The sequence below is a fragment of the Odontesthes bonariensis genome, chromosome 6, assembly GCF_027942865.1.
Source record: "Odontesthes bonariensis isolate fOdoBon6 chromosome 6, fOdoBon6.hap1, whole genome shotgun sequence".
Classification (NCBI taxonomy): domain Eukaryota; kingdom Metazoa; phylum Chordata; class Actinopteri; order Atheriniformes; family Atherinopsidae; genus Odontesthes; species Odontesthes bonariensis.
In genome coordinates this window covers 16,407,077-16,424,973 of record NC_134511.1, presented here as the reverse complement: position 1 = coordinate 16,424,973, position 17,897 = coordinate 16,407,077, and the positions used below count along the sequence as shown (strand labels likewise).

The 17,897-nt window shown below is 37.3% G+C and overlaps 1 protein-coding gene across 1 annotated transcript; it reads left to right on the top strand.

Annotated features, from left to right (window-relative positions):
* The first annotated feature begins 7,508 nt into the window (after nucleotides 1-7,508).
* LOC142382124 (corticotropin-releasing factor-binding protein-like) lies at nucleotides 7,509-16,861 on the top strand. Its single transcript, XM_075467634.1, has 7 exons — nucleotides 7,509-7,645; nucleotides 7,753-7,840; nucleotides 8,420-8,577; nucleotides 9,303-9,513; nucleotides 10,478-10,632; nucleotides 15,240-15,360; nucleotides 16,305-16,861. The coding sequence occupies exons 1-7, from the start codon at nucleotides 7,565-7,567 to the stop codon at nucleotides 16,457-16,459; spliced, it is 969 nt and encodes a 322-aa protein (XP_075323749.1). The 5' UTR covers nucleotides 7,509-7,564; the 3' UTR covers nucleotides 16,460-16,861.
* Nucleotides 16,862-17,897: the final 1,036 nt, after the last annotated feature.

Here is a 17,897-nt window from a genome sequence, read left to right as displayed (position 1 = left end):
CCCCCAGCCCTTTACCTCTCTCTACTTTCTATCCTCCCTCCCCCTTTTACACCCTTCTCTCCTTCTCTTCTGTCCATCTTTTTCTCTCAAGTAGCCCCTTTATAAGCACTCGCGTCAGTATGCACAGTCCAAATCCCCTCATCAGCAGAATATGCGTGGATTTGTTTTTGCTTCAACCAGCCTTAAAAATCAATATTTAATGATGATGTTATCAGAGCTTTTATGTATAATTTAGCCTGAGTGTCAGTATGAATGAGACTCTGTCAGCTTTATGACGTCAAGCATTTATTTTCTGTTAATGGGTGCTCCTGGTGGTACGCAAACCAAAACCCAGTGGACATCTGCTGGAGGGTCTATCAGTTTCATATCTTTTCATGCATGCATTCACAGCCAATGGATTCATGCATACTCTGCATATCCGCCTTAAAAACACACCCACACAGTTTAGTTGATGATACAGCAATCTGAGTATCAAAAAAAGGTATATAAATTTGAGATGTATAAAAGAAAAAACAAGAAAATTAATGCCACAAATGCCCAACTTTGATGTGACATTTCTTGCTAAATGTGACTGCATTGGTTTGGACTTAAATCACAAACAATCATCTGTTTGTTTCAATCCAAATCCAGTCATCATGAGTATGTGTGGATGCATCAACTGATTTTGACATTTTCAAAAGCAAAGGCAATTACTTCACCTCTTCAGCTCTGGGAGTCAACATTGTTGAGAGGCAATAATCATGATAGTTTTCTCAGTCATTTTTCTCCCAATAACAAGCCATTTTTAATCCAATTAGGAGTGCTAACGTGAGAGGCATAATACCACGGCCCCTGGGACAGATGAGAGAATATGCAGGACATTTATCCTGACAGTCAATATTGGATTTCTCACTAAGCAGCTGTGCCTGCTCTCTCTGACATTCTCCACCTCTACACAGTGATCTGTCCTGATTAAACAGGCTTTTCTACTTTATCAACATTCATTACATGACCTGGTCATGCATGGCCAAGGAAACTAGGAGGAGCAAAGTTGCATGCCTGACGTTGGGGTTTTCCTACTGCACTTTTACTTTCTATTCAACAGTTTAGAGAAATATGATACGTATGGTTGGATTTTAGATTGTGTTTTTAAGATGATATATGAGCATATAGGTGTGTTATGGTATTTCCCAAAACTTTCCTCACCTGTTTTAATGGCCAAGTTGGTTATGTTAAACCTAGATGCACCTGGCCAAACACAAAAAGATTTTGTGCTGTGATACTCTGTAGTTTTGAGGTTACACTTCTCATCAGTTTTTGTAATGTATTTTCTAATTTGAATCCCGTGATTACGATTGATTTTCAGACAATGAAAATCCTGAGGTCCGCTCATGTTTCTTGCGTTGCTCATTCTCAATATAAAAAATATATAATTTAGTGTAAAGACTTTATGAAAAGACAGCAACAAAGGCATGTCATTGCTTTGATGTAGCTAAACACTGCCACCTTCTGGTGGATGTTGGGTGGTTTACAGTTCTGAGAAAAAAAAAATCATTCATTAAATTATTTATTCATTTTTTTCATGAAAATGTGGACAGATGGTCAATAGATCTGATCAAATCTTTGTGTCACTTAATAAAATATGTAGGTTAGCTCTACGGAGAGTCACACAAGGATTGTTCCATCAAAACATAGCTGATGAAACGCAGAAAATGCATGAAAAAGAAGGTTGCTATTTATAGTTGATTGCAGTCAATACATTTATGCAGTGTACTTAATCATTGTCCTTGAGTAAATTGATTATGTGCACTAATCAATGCTTATAAGGCTGGAAAGGACTGGCTAGACCACAGTGGAGGCTGAATGATGAGGGAACGCATTTACTAAGTGTCAAAGGCCCACCCACTTTCACTGAATGAAGCAGGCATGTTTCGGAGTGTGAGAAAATAAATTCAAAATTCAAAATTGAATGTACAAGATCAGCTTAGTTTTTGTAGGCCTTAAAGACACTTTAACAAAGGCATGGAATATGCAAAGCTTCAATGACTCTCTAAGGATGCAACGATAGGAATAAAATACGATTCAAGGTTGTATATACACCTACATATATATATATATATATTTATATATATATATATATATATATATATATATATCTATATATGTGTGTGTATGTACAACCCAAAGTTTGAGATGCTGTGCAAAATAAAAACAAAATACAATGATATGCTGATCTCATAAACTAGCATTCTATTCACAATATAACCTAGAAACATGTCAAATGTCAAAAGCCACATTTACCACTGTGTAACACCCCCCCTTCTTTTAAACAACAGTTTACATGTCTGAGAACTGTTGAGACCAGTTGCTGGACCTTTGGGAGAAGAATGTTGTCCCATTCTTGTCTGATAAGGAATTTTAGCTGCTAAACAGTTCTTTGTCATATTATTTTATTTTTATGTCAATGTTTTCAGTTTTTGAAAGATCTGGACAGCAGGTAGGCCAGTCCAGATCTTTGGACTCTTCTACTACAAAGGCATGTTGTTGTAATACATAAGGCATGGACGTGCTGAAATATAGAACACCTTTTCCTGAAAAAGATGTTCTCTTAATGGGAGCTTAAGTTGCTCTAAAACCTGTATATACATTTCAGCATTGATGTAGCCTTTCCAGATGTGTAAGGCTTTTCTTTGCATGGTAAAGCTTTAAACTGCATTTGCAGATGACATGACAAACTGTGTTCACAGACAATGATTTCTGAAAGTTACCCTGAACCCATGTAGGGCATCTTATGACGGAATCATGTCTCTTTTTAATGGTCATGAATATCCAATTTTGATATTTGGCCATGACCCTAGAGCACAGATTCTTCTGGAATTTCTCCACAATTTGTAGCTGCAGTTTTTTTGAGGATTTTTGAACCACTACCCATCTTTACTTCTGAGAGACTCTGCTTCTCTTCTCTTTTTTTAGTACCACTTTCTTTTCCAGCCTTTTGGGCTCTCATTCAAGAAACGCACTGCTGCCATCAAATTCAAGATGAGGTAATATTTTTTATTAAATAGAAAATTTTTTCACAGCAGCTGATATATTTTCTGTGTTCTATTGAGAGTTAGATTTTGGTTTTTGAGATTGGCAAATTATTGGATTCTTTTTTATTAACATGTACCACAGCATGTCAACTTCTTTGTTATTTGGTTATACCTCAACCTAACAAATACCTCTGGAATCTGGCTCTTCCATATGGAATTGAGTTACCATGTAAACATGGTTGTAATGGTAATCCACATTGGACAGCAGGAGATTGAGGAAATCTCTAAGACTGACACAAAAAAGGAAGAGAGGCAGTTGATGCTCTGCTGTTTTCACACATCTCCAACTGTAAATTTAATTTTCATATCAGGTGAAAGGTCAATCTCTGATATACAGGACGAGATGGAAACATTAATTGAATAACATGCATATAAGTATGATACAAAGTAATGACCTTCTCAATTTGCACCAATAGGATTGGAGTTATTTCAAGCAATGATCTTATTCTCTCAGACTTTTTGTTGAATTATGCTCACTCATTGTTTCCCTCACTCTGCTTGGTTTCCTCGGGAGAAGAGGTCCCTGTTTGCTTCTAAGAGATTATTCCACATCAGACTCTGTAATTATACTATTATATAAAATGATCATCATCCACACGCTGCATCATTCACTGCTGTTCAACTGGTTAAGTGTTTACTGTTTTACCATGTATAGGATAACACAAACGAAAGCTTTTCCAGTAAATCATAGATATTTAGATGATAGACTTTAACTGTTAAAATCAAACAAAACAAACTGGCCAGCATTAGATGGGAGTCATCAGAGCTCCCCTGAAGAACTCCGTTGGAAGGTAATTAAAAGAAGAGAATTTTATCCATCGCTCCTCATTAATGCATTTTGAATTAACCACTTTCAGAAAAGACAAATAGGGAGGGGGCACGTGGGAAAATCCATGCAGACTTTAAAGTAATCTCTCTCTGTCAGGTTGCTCCAATAGGGGAGGGTCAGCTCATTATAGACCCCACAGGAGATGAATGGGTCAGTCAGGCATTGAGGAGACCCAGGTTGGACTGCTGTGTTGACAGAAGGATCCACACAAGTGGTGTGTGTGTGTGTGTGTGTGTGTGTGTGTGTGCGCGCATGTGTGTAGAAGAGATTCAGCAAAGCAAAATACTTAGTGATATGTGCTATCTTTACCAGGGAGCAGGTGTCGTGAAGTTGGCAACATGCTGGGCTATGAGGCAGGGTAAAACACTGATGTCTGGAATCAACAGTCTCTGTGATTTAACTTTGACCTCACGGTGGGCGGCTGTCACATAGAAACAGCTGGGTCAATCATCACAAAAACTTTAAACCACAATCCTAAATATTTTCTGTTTCTATCTTCAAAAGGGAATCAGTTGCATCTATTATCTTTAGAATTAGATTTTTAAAAGATCCTCATGAGCCCAAACGCTCTGTTCTAACATATGCCACCAGATGGTGTTGTAGTCTTATCTTGTTGAAACAAAGGAGGCTTGCAATTTACCTCCATGGTTTGTTTTCATAATGGCAATAATGATATTTTCTTCATAAATTTAAAATAAAATTTGCAGGCATTTGTCAAATTGAATACAATTAATGTAGATGCTTTCTCAGAGGTGCACTGCATACAATTAGAAAATCATCATATGATTATGCTCTATGACATGTTTTAAAAATTCTGGACAAGTCCAGTTTATTTGATTTGTTTCAAGATAGCAAAGGAAAAACATCAAGGGTTTATTAATAGGGGTCTGAGGTTAACCTACAAAGTTAATGTTAATGTGACTAAAGTGACATCATAATCCATATCCAAAGGAAAGAAATCAATAAATTGAGTCAGAAACTGTGTTCCGCCGTATGTATTTGATAACCGTGCTGCTTGTGCATTGGTGTTATATGTAAGGAAGAACAGAATAGCAACTCTTCATCAGGTGATGAGTATGTTGATGCAGAAATTGATGGTATTGAAAAGAGTTTTCAACATCAACATGGAGGAGGACTGTAAAGAATTTCTGCACTCCAGGTTTAAAGCTTGTCCAGGTCCTGTTTAAAGAATAAATTAATGTTCAAAAGCACTGAACAATCAATAATTTCAATCCAAAACAATCCAAACCTGGATCTTTTCCTAAACCTAACCAAAAAGCAAAAAAATCACAAAATGAGGAGAATTCTTTCTATAAAGAATAAAAGAAAAGAAAAGAAAAAAAAAAAAAAAAAAAAAGGTATGGTCAAACACAAAAGCACAAACCCTAATATCCTGGATGAACGACCTGCATTTGAGTCATGATACCAATACACCCATCACCCTAAAATTTGGACTTTGTCATTCATAGTTCCTTAATTGCAAACACTAAAATATGTGATTGTATGAGTGACTGACAATGACATCAGTTTGAGAACATGATGTCTCATATGTGCCATATCTGAATTTCCTGCTGCCTCCTCACGAACATCAGGACATTTTCCAACTTTGCATATCAAGTCACAGATTTTGATAACTTCTTGAACAATACTCATGTTTTTATTACTGTTTATGTTATGAACAATGAGACACTTCTGCATACTGTTATCTTCATAAAAATTCTCATGTTTTATTATTTTTTTATTGTATTTGTCTGGACAGTATCTGCACTGTTACACTTTTGCACCATAAATCTCTAGGCTGCACAAGAAGTTAATCTATTAATTCATGATTTTCAGGTTGGAGGGAAATGGCGGCAGAGAGATTAGATATGATTTTATTACATTAGATTAGAGAATAAATTAAGCATAGATCAGCGTGGATCAAATTTTTGTCTCCATTAAAAAAGCAGTAAAATGAAACTGTTGGGTTATATTCCATAATTTATTTCCTCATTTGATAAATTGTGTTTAAACAATTATAGTATATATCACAGCACCAAATCACGCACAACATTTGATAAAACGCCAAGGAACAAGCACTTAGCACATGGCGTCCAGTAAAATATACACACTTGCAAACACCATGAAGCATTTTGCTAACCTTTTTTCTGTTTTCCTCTTGTGCCATTTACATTAACAAACCAAATTTAAACAGCGAGACCCTGGCTAATAAGTTGAGACATAGAAGACCCTGTAAGACAACTAATTATTATCAGTGACTGCTGGCTTCTAAATGAAAGTAATACACCTCGAATAGGTCATCAGCATTGTGAGACAACAGGCTGTGGGGTTGTTCAAGTAAATGTTATTCATTACCTTCATTATTGTTTTATTTTGTTTTTTTTTAGGCTTGATAGTCCTGTGTGTGGCATCACAGACCTTCATCAGTAGGAGATAATGTCAGCTATCATTAGCTCAGGATAATTGCATGCACAGTCTCTCATTTTCATTTCAGATGAATGAGAAAATGTGAGTACTGTTCTATGAGATGTTTGTATGTACGCTGACAGGATGATAATCATCTCTTACACTCGACTACGTCTGAGTCTGACCTTTCACAATGGCAGCGTGGAGGACACACAAAATTAGTCTCATCTAAATGAATTTGCTATGTTGTTACAAATCGAATTACGTCACAGTCCCTCTCTTTTGTGAACTACTTCACTTTTTCACTTCCTGCACCTTTTCTGATCCTTTGAGCTCTTCATGTTGTGCAATATATATGACTCACTCAACAGCTCAAAAGATATTTTGAATACAGATGTGCATATTAAGTAACTGGGTAACTGAGCAAATGATCGTTTGCTGAATATCTCTTTATACAGCCAAAAGATCCAAGAATACATAAAAGGTCAAATAAAGTAGCTCTATGAATATCAGTGAAGGCAGGTTTGGGGGGTTTATTATTGGGTGGTTGAGTAGAAAGTAACACAATCATACAAAGTTTATTGGAATGAAACCACCAGTGCTAAAAAAAAAATCTTAAAAAGTCTCCTCTTCATACAGTTACTCTGTAGTCAGGTCTACAGACTTCACAATAAGTCTCAAAAATAATCACAGCCGCTTTGCAGTTAAAAGGCATCTTATGAAAAGTCTCTAATCTCCCACAATGAGTGGATTCCAGCTCATTTAACACTGTGTTGTTTCGTTTAGATGCTTGGTCAAACTTTAAGCTCCTACAGCTGAACCTGCACCCAGGGTCTGTATTTACGCATTCCATCCATTATAAATTAAACATATGTGAATTCATGTTAAACCTGCCCAACATTGAATACATGTGCTTGTAATGGGTTGTAATAACAGAAAGACCAAGCACTGGCCCGAATAACCAATGCGCTGTGCAGCAATTTATCTACTTTTAATGACTTCTTCTAACGAAATCACTCGGCGTATTTAGTTTCCACGCCGCCAAGCATGTTAAAATGCCCCAATATTGCTTTGAACAACCGCTTTCATTCACGGGTTATTAAAAATAATTGAAAGTCCGCTCGGCTCACAGTTTTCAGCGACTCTGGTGTTGGCCTGTCTGCCTGTTTGTGCTACTATAAAAGCTGCCAGCTCACTGGCTGCGCCGTTATTTCCCTCCCTGCTTCAGGAAAACACTTGTCGAGAGACGCACCTCAGCATGTCGGTGGCTCTGCGCGCACAGCTGTTCTTCTTTCTCATTTCCCTTTCATCAAGGACGGGGCTCACTCGCTACATTGAGGTACGGTGGGGTTTTTATTGTTTAGTTGAGGGAAAGTGGGATTATTCAGGAAGTCTTGCAGGTCGAACTGAAGTATTAAGAGTTTTTTTTAATCTTGTTTCGTGCAGGATAACGACGCTTCAGATGGACTGTATTCTCTGCTCAGTTTGGCCCAGAAAAGAGAAGCAGAGGATTTTATTTTCCGTAGACCTCTGAGTAAGAACCGTCTTGAACAATGGGTTAATTTTGTAGCTGACTCTGCGTTACACTGTGACACTCTTTACATAATGAAGTAGCATATAATAAATAATGAACATGGTGTCATGAGTTTTCATTGTTGCACTTGCCCATATCGCTTCTCAAAAAGAACATGTTGGATCCATTTACAGATCAATCCATGCAAACATATTTACCTCACGGGTAGCCTTATTTAATGATAAAGTTAGCACTTTATGTTTAAACTTAATTCCTTAATTGCTTCACGTAGTGAAGGATTGTGTAAAGTGCTAACTTGGTCCTTTTCATGTAATTTTAAACATGTATTCGTGTGCAGCCTATGCTTGCATTGTCTTTATTGTTTGGGCTTGCCACATTGTGATGGCTCACCTCCCTTTTCGAAACAAAAAGCTGCTCAATGCAAATGATGAATATTTTGTTTTTGAGTAAGTTTAGGATTAGGTTAAGATTAGACCAGTGGTGGTTTTGTTTTGAGTTACACTAAATCTCAAGGAAATTCATTATGTGAAATGTGAAACCTAAGTGTTGCAAACAGATGTATGTATGTGATGTTTGTAGGATGCTTGGACATGCTGGCAACTGAAGGCTATTTCACCTTTGTGGCATCCCGGCCACAGCTGGCTTGTGCTGCTTTTATCATCGCTGATGCCAGTGAAGTCATCAGTCTGGAGCTGTCTGACGTCAGCATCGACTGCAGCGCTGGAGACTTCATAAAGGTTGTCCCACTCACCAAAAATAACTCGCAAACACACATCGCGAACACCACTGCAGGATTTTCACGGTTTTGCAATTTAAATGCTATTTAGTCTTCGTGTATTTGATTAAAGTAATGCCAAAAAGAGGTTAAGGTGACATTTAGGGGCAAAACACCCCAACAGATCCTCTCTGCTTTGGTCACATTGCCCAGAGCAAGAGTGGGAAGCGGAAGTTTTAGTTCTAATGCCGAGCCTGCCAGTTACATGGCAGTTTTGGTTCTAGCTGGCTAAAATAGTTTAAGGCATGGCAGAGGGAAAGACAGAGAAATTGGGATTTTTGGCTGAGATTATGGTTGTAATTAAAATATAATTCATAACAAAGAAGTGTAGATGGTGATGTTAACTGTACTGTAATACCCTAAGGATATTAATGGAAACTGGCACACACGTCAGTTAAACCTTTTATGCTGTTGAGATGATGCACTCATTTAAGTTTTCAACTCAGCAGCCAAATGTTCATGCAGTATCAACCGTCACTGCATCATGTCTGCATTCTACTGAACATAACGAGAAAGGTTCTCACTAATGTTTTCTTCCACATAAACATTTCAATAAATGAAAAAGGTCATTGCTCTAATAATATAATATGGGGAACATATTATTTTTTTCTTAAACTTTTGATTAATCTTATTACTTTAAAAATGTTTTGTATCATACATGTTCCTGATCGCATGTTCCTCCGACAGATTTTTGACGGCTGGGTTCTGAAGGGAGAGAAGTTCCCCAGCAGTCACGACCACCCGCTCCCTCCACACGAGCGCTACACAGACTACTGCTCCTCCACAACGCCAGGAGTCACCAGTCGATCCTCTCAAAATGTTGCCATGATCTTCTTTCGCATTCACAGTCCTGACAGTGGCTTCACCCTTGCTGTCAAAAAAATGCACAACCCTTTCCGTGAGTTCTTCTACACGTGTTTGAACTTAGTGCTTAAAAGTCAGAAAGCAACTAAATCTAATCTTGAGGAAATTTGAAATGTAAACTAAAAAAATCCCATCGTGACAAGACCTCGCACCTGAGTCAGATTTTTTCAGCTTATTTTTATATGTGTTTTTTTTTTAAAGTGAAGATTAGACTGATGGTACGGGGGTGTGTGCATGCACGTGTTTTCCTCCTGGGCATTTGTGCTTGGTCGAGCATTAATCAAGACCGAGAGCGATGTGAAGAGATTGAATGAGAGGGATGCACCTGTTTTCCAGCTGCTTGACAAACACGGTGTTAACACTGTGTCAAACAACATAACAATCACCGTCTGGCTATAAGACAAAGACACACTAAGAAAGAGAACTGTCAAGTGAAAGGGGTGTTCTAATGGATTATCCATCGATAAACAACATAAATCCTCAGGCCGATGTGTGAGCTTTTACTCCTATACTGACCATCAGCTGAAGCTGTCTGTAATTCATCTTCTTTTCTTTTTTCTTTAACGGTCAAAGCCTCTTCCGTGTCACTTGGGCAAAACTGGCTATAAAACATTATCATCATCTGTCTTTACATGCAAAGATGTAACATGCACATAAAAAAGTAATCAAAAGTATCTTGCTACATGTGTAGAGCCTTCTTGACCATTAAGATTTTTTTTCCCAATTCCCTCTAAAAAACAGATAAACCCTCTGCTTTGTGCCCATGTAGTCCACCATACTTTTATCAGTTATTCTCATATCTCTGTCCTTTGTCCTCAGACCTGGAATTTGATTTCTATGCTACTTCCTAATTGTTTCCCCTCCCTGTTGACACCCTTGATTATGTCCAATTTCTGGCATGAGGCGTCAATAATGAGTTTCTCAGGTGATGGTGAATTGTTTGAAATTTGAAACCTCTCCCCCTGTGTGTGCACATGTCTCTGTGTTTGTGTGCAAAGCCTGTAACATCATGTCTCAGAGTCCAGAGGGCAGCTTCACCATGGTGATACCACATCAGCGCAGGAACTGCAGCTTCTCCATCATTTACCCCGTGGAGATACGACTGACAGATCTCAGCCTAGGGGAGGCCAAAAGCAATGAGATCAGCCCACTGGTAAGCCAAGTACACACAGATAGACAAACAATCTCTTATCAAAGAACTGTTATGAATTTACTTAAATTATTCTTCAAATTATCACAAGTGTAATGCACTGAAACAGACAGTAGTCTGTTGTTTGAGTATGTTGATGGAAATGTACACACTTTACAGCTATAAAGACAGAGCTATGTTCTCTGAAATGCCAGTAAGAAGATTTGCATATGCTCATTTTACATAAACCTAAAATAATTTCAACAGGCTGACAGGAGAGAGGCCACCATTTTACTGTTGTTTTACAGTGAAATTGTACTTTAATTTATCTTTGTCAAGAAGGTGGTGTTGAGGGAGGACACGGATGCGGACTTCAAAGGAAAACTGGGTTTATTTTACAAAAAAAAACAAAGTAACGAACCAAAAGCGCGGCTTAGCCGGATCCAAAAAACAGACTGTGCATGACATGGAATAAGTACTTAACTTAACGAAGGGAACGCAGAACATGGAACATGGAACATGGAACATGGAACATGGAACATGGAACATGGAACATGGAACATGGAACATGGAACATGGATATCTACGGGAATCTGGTCAAGGCAGGTAACAAACACAAAGCTCCGACAAAAACGACAGGGGAGGCAGGAAACTAAATAGAGGGCTGGGAGTGATTAGGGAGTGAGTGCAGCTGAGGAAAAAACACAGGTGACATGAGTGAACTAATGGACAGAGTGCAGGGAAACTAAAGCATGACAAAAACTAAGCATGGGCTGTAAACAAAAGCATAATCTAACATGAAACTACAAACGTGAGTCCAAGGGTGTGACAATCTTAATGGCATATTTTAAGTTGAATCAAAGTGTATTGGGGTGGAAAATATTGACCACAATTTAATGCTTTTATAATAATGGATAATTTAATCTACCAGATTACCTTTATTTACATGTGAGGGATGGATATTCAGTTGTAATTTATAGCAATTCAAAACAGTGTACGACTTATTTGAACCCTATTACTGCTTGTCATATGCTTACTTTGGTTCAACACAAATCCTGGAAATGGCCAGGCTCAACTGATCTGAGTTCAGTAGTTGTGACTGTCATCCTCCTACCTCCAGCAAACTGTATTTATGAAAACAACAACAGGAAAACCTAACTAGTGCTGGATAATCAACAGCTAACACAAGTTATGAAAGGAAGTTGAAATATAGGAAGGAGACAGTCACATGACTCCCAAGCAGATGACCCATGTTTGAGTCCTACCTTGATAATAATCTTTTTGTGTGTTCTTATTTTGACTTTCTTTGCTCTACAACTTTACTTTACTCCTTTTATTACGCATAAAAAGTGCTTAATTGAGGTTAGGCATTAAAATGACTTGGTTAAAGTTAGGAAAACATCATGTTTAGGAATTAATATTGGCTACACAAAAGAATCACCACTTTACCAACATTTTCATTTTTCCATGATGTTGCTAACTCGTGAAACATGTCCTAAAATGACACTTCGGGGTGTACCCCACACATTGAAAACTGGTCCGACAGGCTCCTGTATATGATGACGTATATGTATATGATCTTCTTAGAAAATCTGAAAGTTGTGAAGAGTGCCTCGCCACAATGCTTTCGCTATAGCAGCAACACAACACCAGCTAATGTTAGCTTGGATCAGGAGTTTGTTCACATTAATTGACAACTAAACTTAAAAGTTTAATTCAGATCTGTGGGCATAAATGTTCTCTTTTTTAAAAGAGTCAAGAGATCAGTTGCTTTTTTCCCCCTGAATGATGAAGATAAAGTTGCTGTCAGGAGACAGCGTGGTACTAAAATCCTTACAGCTATAAAGAAGACCCTCCATATCTTGTTTGTTTGATCCATACTTGGGTGCTTTAGTATAAATATGTAAATCTATCTTGTATCTATCTAAACTTATAGTAATCTAAACAGTTCCCCTGAATGTGTTTATTTACACACACTGAGGCAGTCTTCTGATAGAACAAAATGTCAAACTAATCCTTTAATTACTTAGTTTTAGTGTCCTTGTTTTGACCTTATCCATGTTCCACTCACCATGTGTAGATAATATAGCAAAATCAACTGAAAATATTGGCAGTGAATCGTCTCATGATATTGTCATTGAAAGCAGTCCAGGGTTTTGGAGTCATTCATAATCAGTGTTTTGTTTGACAAATTGGCTGCTGACCTACACTGCTGTTTTGAGTTATTCAGTTGACACCAGTCCTGATCCAACAAGTGTAAAAAAGGTCCGAACAGAGCTCTGTGGTAAATGGGTAGTTGAATCCTCAACTCTGCTGTTTTGGTTTCCTCTCACTGCTAGAATAAATTTGTTAAAATCCTTTATTATTACAAAAGAAACAGCTTATACAGTGAAGACAATAACCAAGAAATGTATGAGTTGAAATTTTAAGAACCTGTTGAAAATTTAACTAAAAGTAAATAATAACTTTTTTATTATTAAACCCTTTTTTTTCCATAATTAAAGTAGTTCAAACATAAACAGTTTCTATTTTGACTACTTTTTACAGAAATATAATAAATACTGTGAGAGTTGTACTCAATAATTCAAAGCTTAAAACCCTCAAATGTAAATGCTTAGAGGAGGACTGAAGTGGTTTTCATCATTTTATCAAGACCCAAAAAAAAACAGATGACTGATGAGGATTTGGCAGCTTGTCTGAAACTGGCTGCCAGACTGCTGACATTATGATTAATTGTATGTGGTGAATTTGCCAAATTTACGCAGAATAATTTCTCCTCAAATTTTGAGGAAAACCTGCTTCGAAGCCAAGTGTTAGAACTTCAAACAGGATTTGTGTGAACAGTTTTGCAGGCAAACTGCAGAGGATGTGCCCATATTTTATGGAAACAGAATTTATTAGTGTCAAACAACTACCCGTCCGTTAGCAATGTGTTTAGTCATTGCTCTAATCAGTACGGCATGTTATCTGAGGGTATACAGGCTGGAATTTGGCGGTACGATGGAAACAAACTTCTAAATATGATGAATGGATTTTATTTCTCAAACATCTTTCTTGATTCTTAAGAATCTTTATTTTAAAATTCATGTCTAGTCATTTTGACTCCCTTTCTATTGTTGCGTTTACTCCTGCAACACAGCTATCAGCTGTCTATCAGTGAAATAGCATAAAACCCAAGCATGACATATCTCCACATATATTTCCCCTGTGTTTTTATGTTTTTTATTCAGCATTGTTAACCTCTCTTACCTGCAGGAACTTGTTTTGTATCACATGTGTGGAAAATCAAGTACAGTCTTACTACTTTAATAGGAATTTGGAGGGTAAGTAGCAGACAGATGCAGCTAATCAAACTTTACTTGATTAATCGATCATCAGTAAAAGCTGACCTCTTGGCAGATTGTTGGTCTGGAGCATTCTGCTGTATGTTAAAATACAAAATACAAAATACATCATCAATGATCCAAGAGCAGCAATTGCTGCTTCCCATTAATCTAGGAAGGATTACAAGACAATTTCCAAGAATATTTAAAGTCCATCACTATACAATGAGAAAGATTATTCAAACAAGTTAAATAATCAAGACAGTTGCCAATCTTCCCAGGGGTTGACGCCCGAGCATGTTTACCTCTAGATCAGACTGCAATGCTCAGTGAAATTACAAAAAAAGCAAGAACTACATGTCTGAGTCTACAGGCCTCAGTATGCAAGTGTTAAAGTTAATGATGGTACAATTATAAAAAGACTGAACAAGTATGGCTTGTTTGGAAAGGTTGAAGGAGCAAGACTCTTCTCTCTAAAAAGAAAATGGCAGAACAGCCAAGGTTTGCAAAACTGCATCTGAATAAATTATTACACTTCTGGAGCAATGTTCTGTTAGCATATCAGCACAAACTCCTCATTTCAACTGTGAAGCACAGAGGTGGAGGGGTGGTGATTTGGGTTAGTCTTGCAGCCACAGGGCCTGGGCACATTGCAGTGACTGAGTTGACCATGAACTCCTCTGTATATCAAAATATTCTAGAGTCAAATGTGAGGTAATCCGTGCAACAGCCAAAGTTTGGGTGAAATTTGGTCATGGAATACCACAATGATCCATCCATCACGCGAGGCAGAGTACACCATGGACAGGTCGCCAGTCCATCACAAGGCCACATTTTTTTGCATTATTATTATTATTTTTAAATTACATTGTAAAATGCATCATCTGTTTATTATGTGTTTATCCAAGGTTTTTTTCCCCCTAATTTTGAAAGCTGGTGAGTACCAGGTGACTTTTATTTTTATTTTGTGTTAATATGTAAAACCTTCTAATTAAAAGAGGGAGGGCTTCCTTATTCATAGGCCTGTATATGCATTGTACGGTGTGCAGAACTTTTGACAAGCATACACCAAGAAGCATGTCGTGGGCAATTTGGGGGTACAGCATCTTGCACAAGGACATATGGAGGCTCTGAGCATTGAACCACCAATACCCAAATTTGAAGATTTGGCCTATATTGTGCCATATTTAACCATGCTGGTCAAAAAAATCTCCACATGGAAATTGTTATGGAAATTTCTTCTTTGAATGTATGCACTTTTCCTTGCTGAACTTCAGTATCAAAATGTTTTGTTGATTTTTGTTGCAGAGACAGATGTGGTCAGGTTGTTCGGGATCTGGTGATTTTGTGGAGCTTCTGGGTGGTAATGGGGTGGATACCTCTAAGATGCTCCCTGTAGCTGACCTCTGTTTCTCAGTCAGCGGGCTTGGTGAGTATGCACCTCTCTATCTACTTTATTTAACTCATTTTAAATCTGAACTATTCTACAGGACACTGTTCTATGCTAATGTAACTTAGGGTAGACTATTTTGCGCTGTTCAACACATGCTTAGTGATTTTAGTTTGTGGAGATATTCACCTCGCGTATTGACTCAAAATGCTTAATTCAGTGTCACCATCCTGCTATGATGACACAGATCTTTTTAAAATAATGAGATATAAAATGCTTTGAGTATAAGTAATTATGATTAATTATGCTACAAATAAATCTAAAATGAATCTACAAATATTCTAAATGCACCCCCCCCCCCATTTTAACAGTATGATTATTGTACTGCATTTGATTTTTGATTTTTCTAAAAAGTAAACCACTATATTTTAGGTACTAGTCAATTAAACACATTTGCCTATATAGCACTTTAAATAATGTATTTCATCTGGGAAATTAAAATTTGTGAGACAGCTGGCCCTTTGTGAAATTCCATCATGATAATGCAACATTACTTCAATGCTTTCTGTCACAAACATGCTTCAAATTCTTAGTTTTTCAAATATCTAAATCAACAACATGCAGCTGCATGACTCAACAGCTGCAAGCAAGCTGCAAAAGCTTTTAATCAATCACACTGCATTGTGTGCTATATTGCACAATCAAGTTTGCACAACAAAAAAACAGTCCCATCATCACCATTGAATATAGCTGTTTACAACATCGTATTAAACTATTCTTAGTGTTTTTGTATGATCTGGATGAACCAGTGTTATGCACACAGCTTAGAAGAGGCTTTAAAAGTGCACAAATAGGAAACAATAGTGCTGCAAATACACTTAACATTATCAAACTAAGAGGAGCTGGCTGGAGAACAAAAATGTTTGGAGAGCTCAAATATAAAGTATCTGTTTTTCTGTTTGACTTTTCTTGTGGCCCCTCAGCCCAGATGAAGATTGGTTGTGATAACTCGGTGGTGAGGCTGGTGTCCAGTGGGAACTATATTAACCGCGTTTCCTTCCAATACCGACTACTGGATCAAAATGAACTTCCCAAAGCCCGAGAGAACAGCCTGGATAACTTCTGCACCGTGGAATGAGATCTCACACACAGTGAAAGACACACACGCATGCTCGAGAGCATTCATACAGACAATCACACAGTCATCGATCTCGCTGTCAAAATATTACTTTAACAGTCATGTACCATTTAACTAATACCGAAGAAATAAGTAGTTTGCATTGTATCTGCAAAATATTTTATTTAGTGAACTTATGTTAACTCTAATTATAATATATTTATTTAAGAATGGCAAATTTATGAATGATGTTGGACTGTATTGTTTTTTTTATTCAGTCATTTGACATAAAAACATGTGTCACATTGTATTTCTTGATGGTAGCCTTCATTTCTTTTGCTCTTAGTTTATTTCAGTTTACATTCCTGCCATCTCTTTATGTTGCCTCGACAATTCCAAAATAAATATGACTTGCATGATAAAGCACATCTTTCAGGTTCTTCTTTTTGTGTCAATCTGTTTAGCTAAGCTTTTCTCTGATTTCATTACAGTACTTAATGTTTACTTGGTGTTTGTTTTTTACTGATATCTTTGTGCAGGGTCCAACTTTTTCACCCATGGTAACATCAGTTCCTTCAGAGGTGAAAAATAGAATATTTCTTAGTTTAGTCAACAATTGAATACATTTTTAAAAAGCAATTACACACCCACATGTTGTCTTTAGCAAAGCGAGAATAGCAACACTTTGATACAGACTCCCCAATGAGGAAATTTGAAGAACGTTGGTGACTGACTTTATGAACATCTAAATGTTCAAACTTTTATTGGTCTAATACTTATTTTCTGACCAAATAAGCAGCAGCTTGCAACTTTTAAACTCCTTGTATGTAACAATTGTGGTGATCTACTAGTAGAAATTAAACTGAATATTCATAAAATGAGACATATACGTCCAGAAAAGTCGTGCGTTGCCCTCTCTGCCATGTTGCTCCACTAGATGTCACTGCATTTTGGACTTTTAAGAATAATTTACATTTGGTGCTAGTTGAATGCTTTCTCCTGGTTCTCCAGCTTCCTCTCACAGTCCAGAAACACATGTTAGGTCCAGGTTTATTTGTGGTTCTACATAGACCACAGGTGTGAATGTGCACAGTTGTTTGTCTTTCCTGGTCTGGACACTTATCTCTCGCCCTGTGACAGCTGGAAAGGTTCCAAATCCAGCAAAATCCAGACTAAGATGGTGTAGAAAATGAATGAATGAATTCATTAATGAAATTAGCAAATGTTAGCGTGCTGAAAACTAAAGTAATGAACATGCTAAACAAATACCTGAAGAGCATTAGCTTTGCTTTGTATGAGCATGTTAGCATGCTAATAACCGTGCACTCAGTCTTCTTTCATTTAGAGACTTTTACTGCCCCATACAAGTTATATTATGTTAAGTTAACTATTATGTGGAATGGGCAGCTTACTGTTGTTGCAACACAGTCTCACAGCACTCCATGAAACACAATATCAG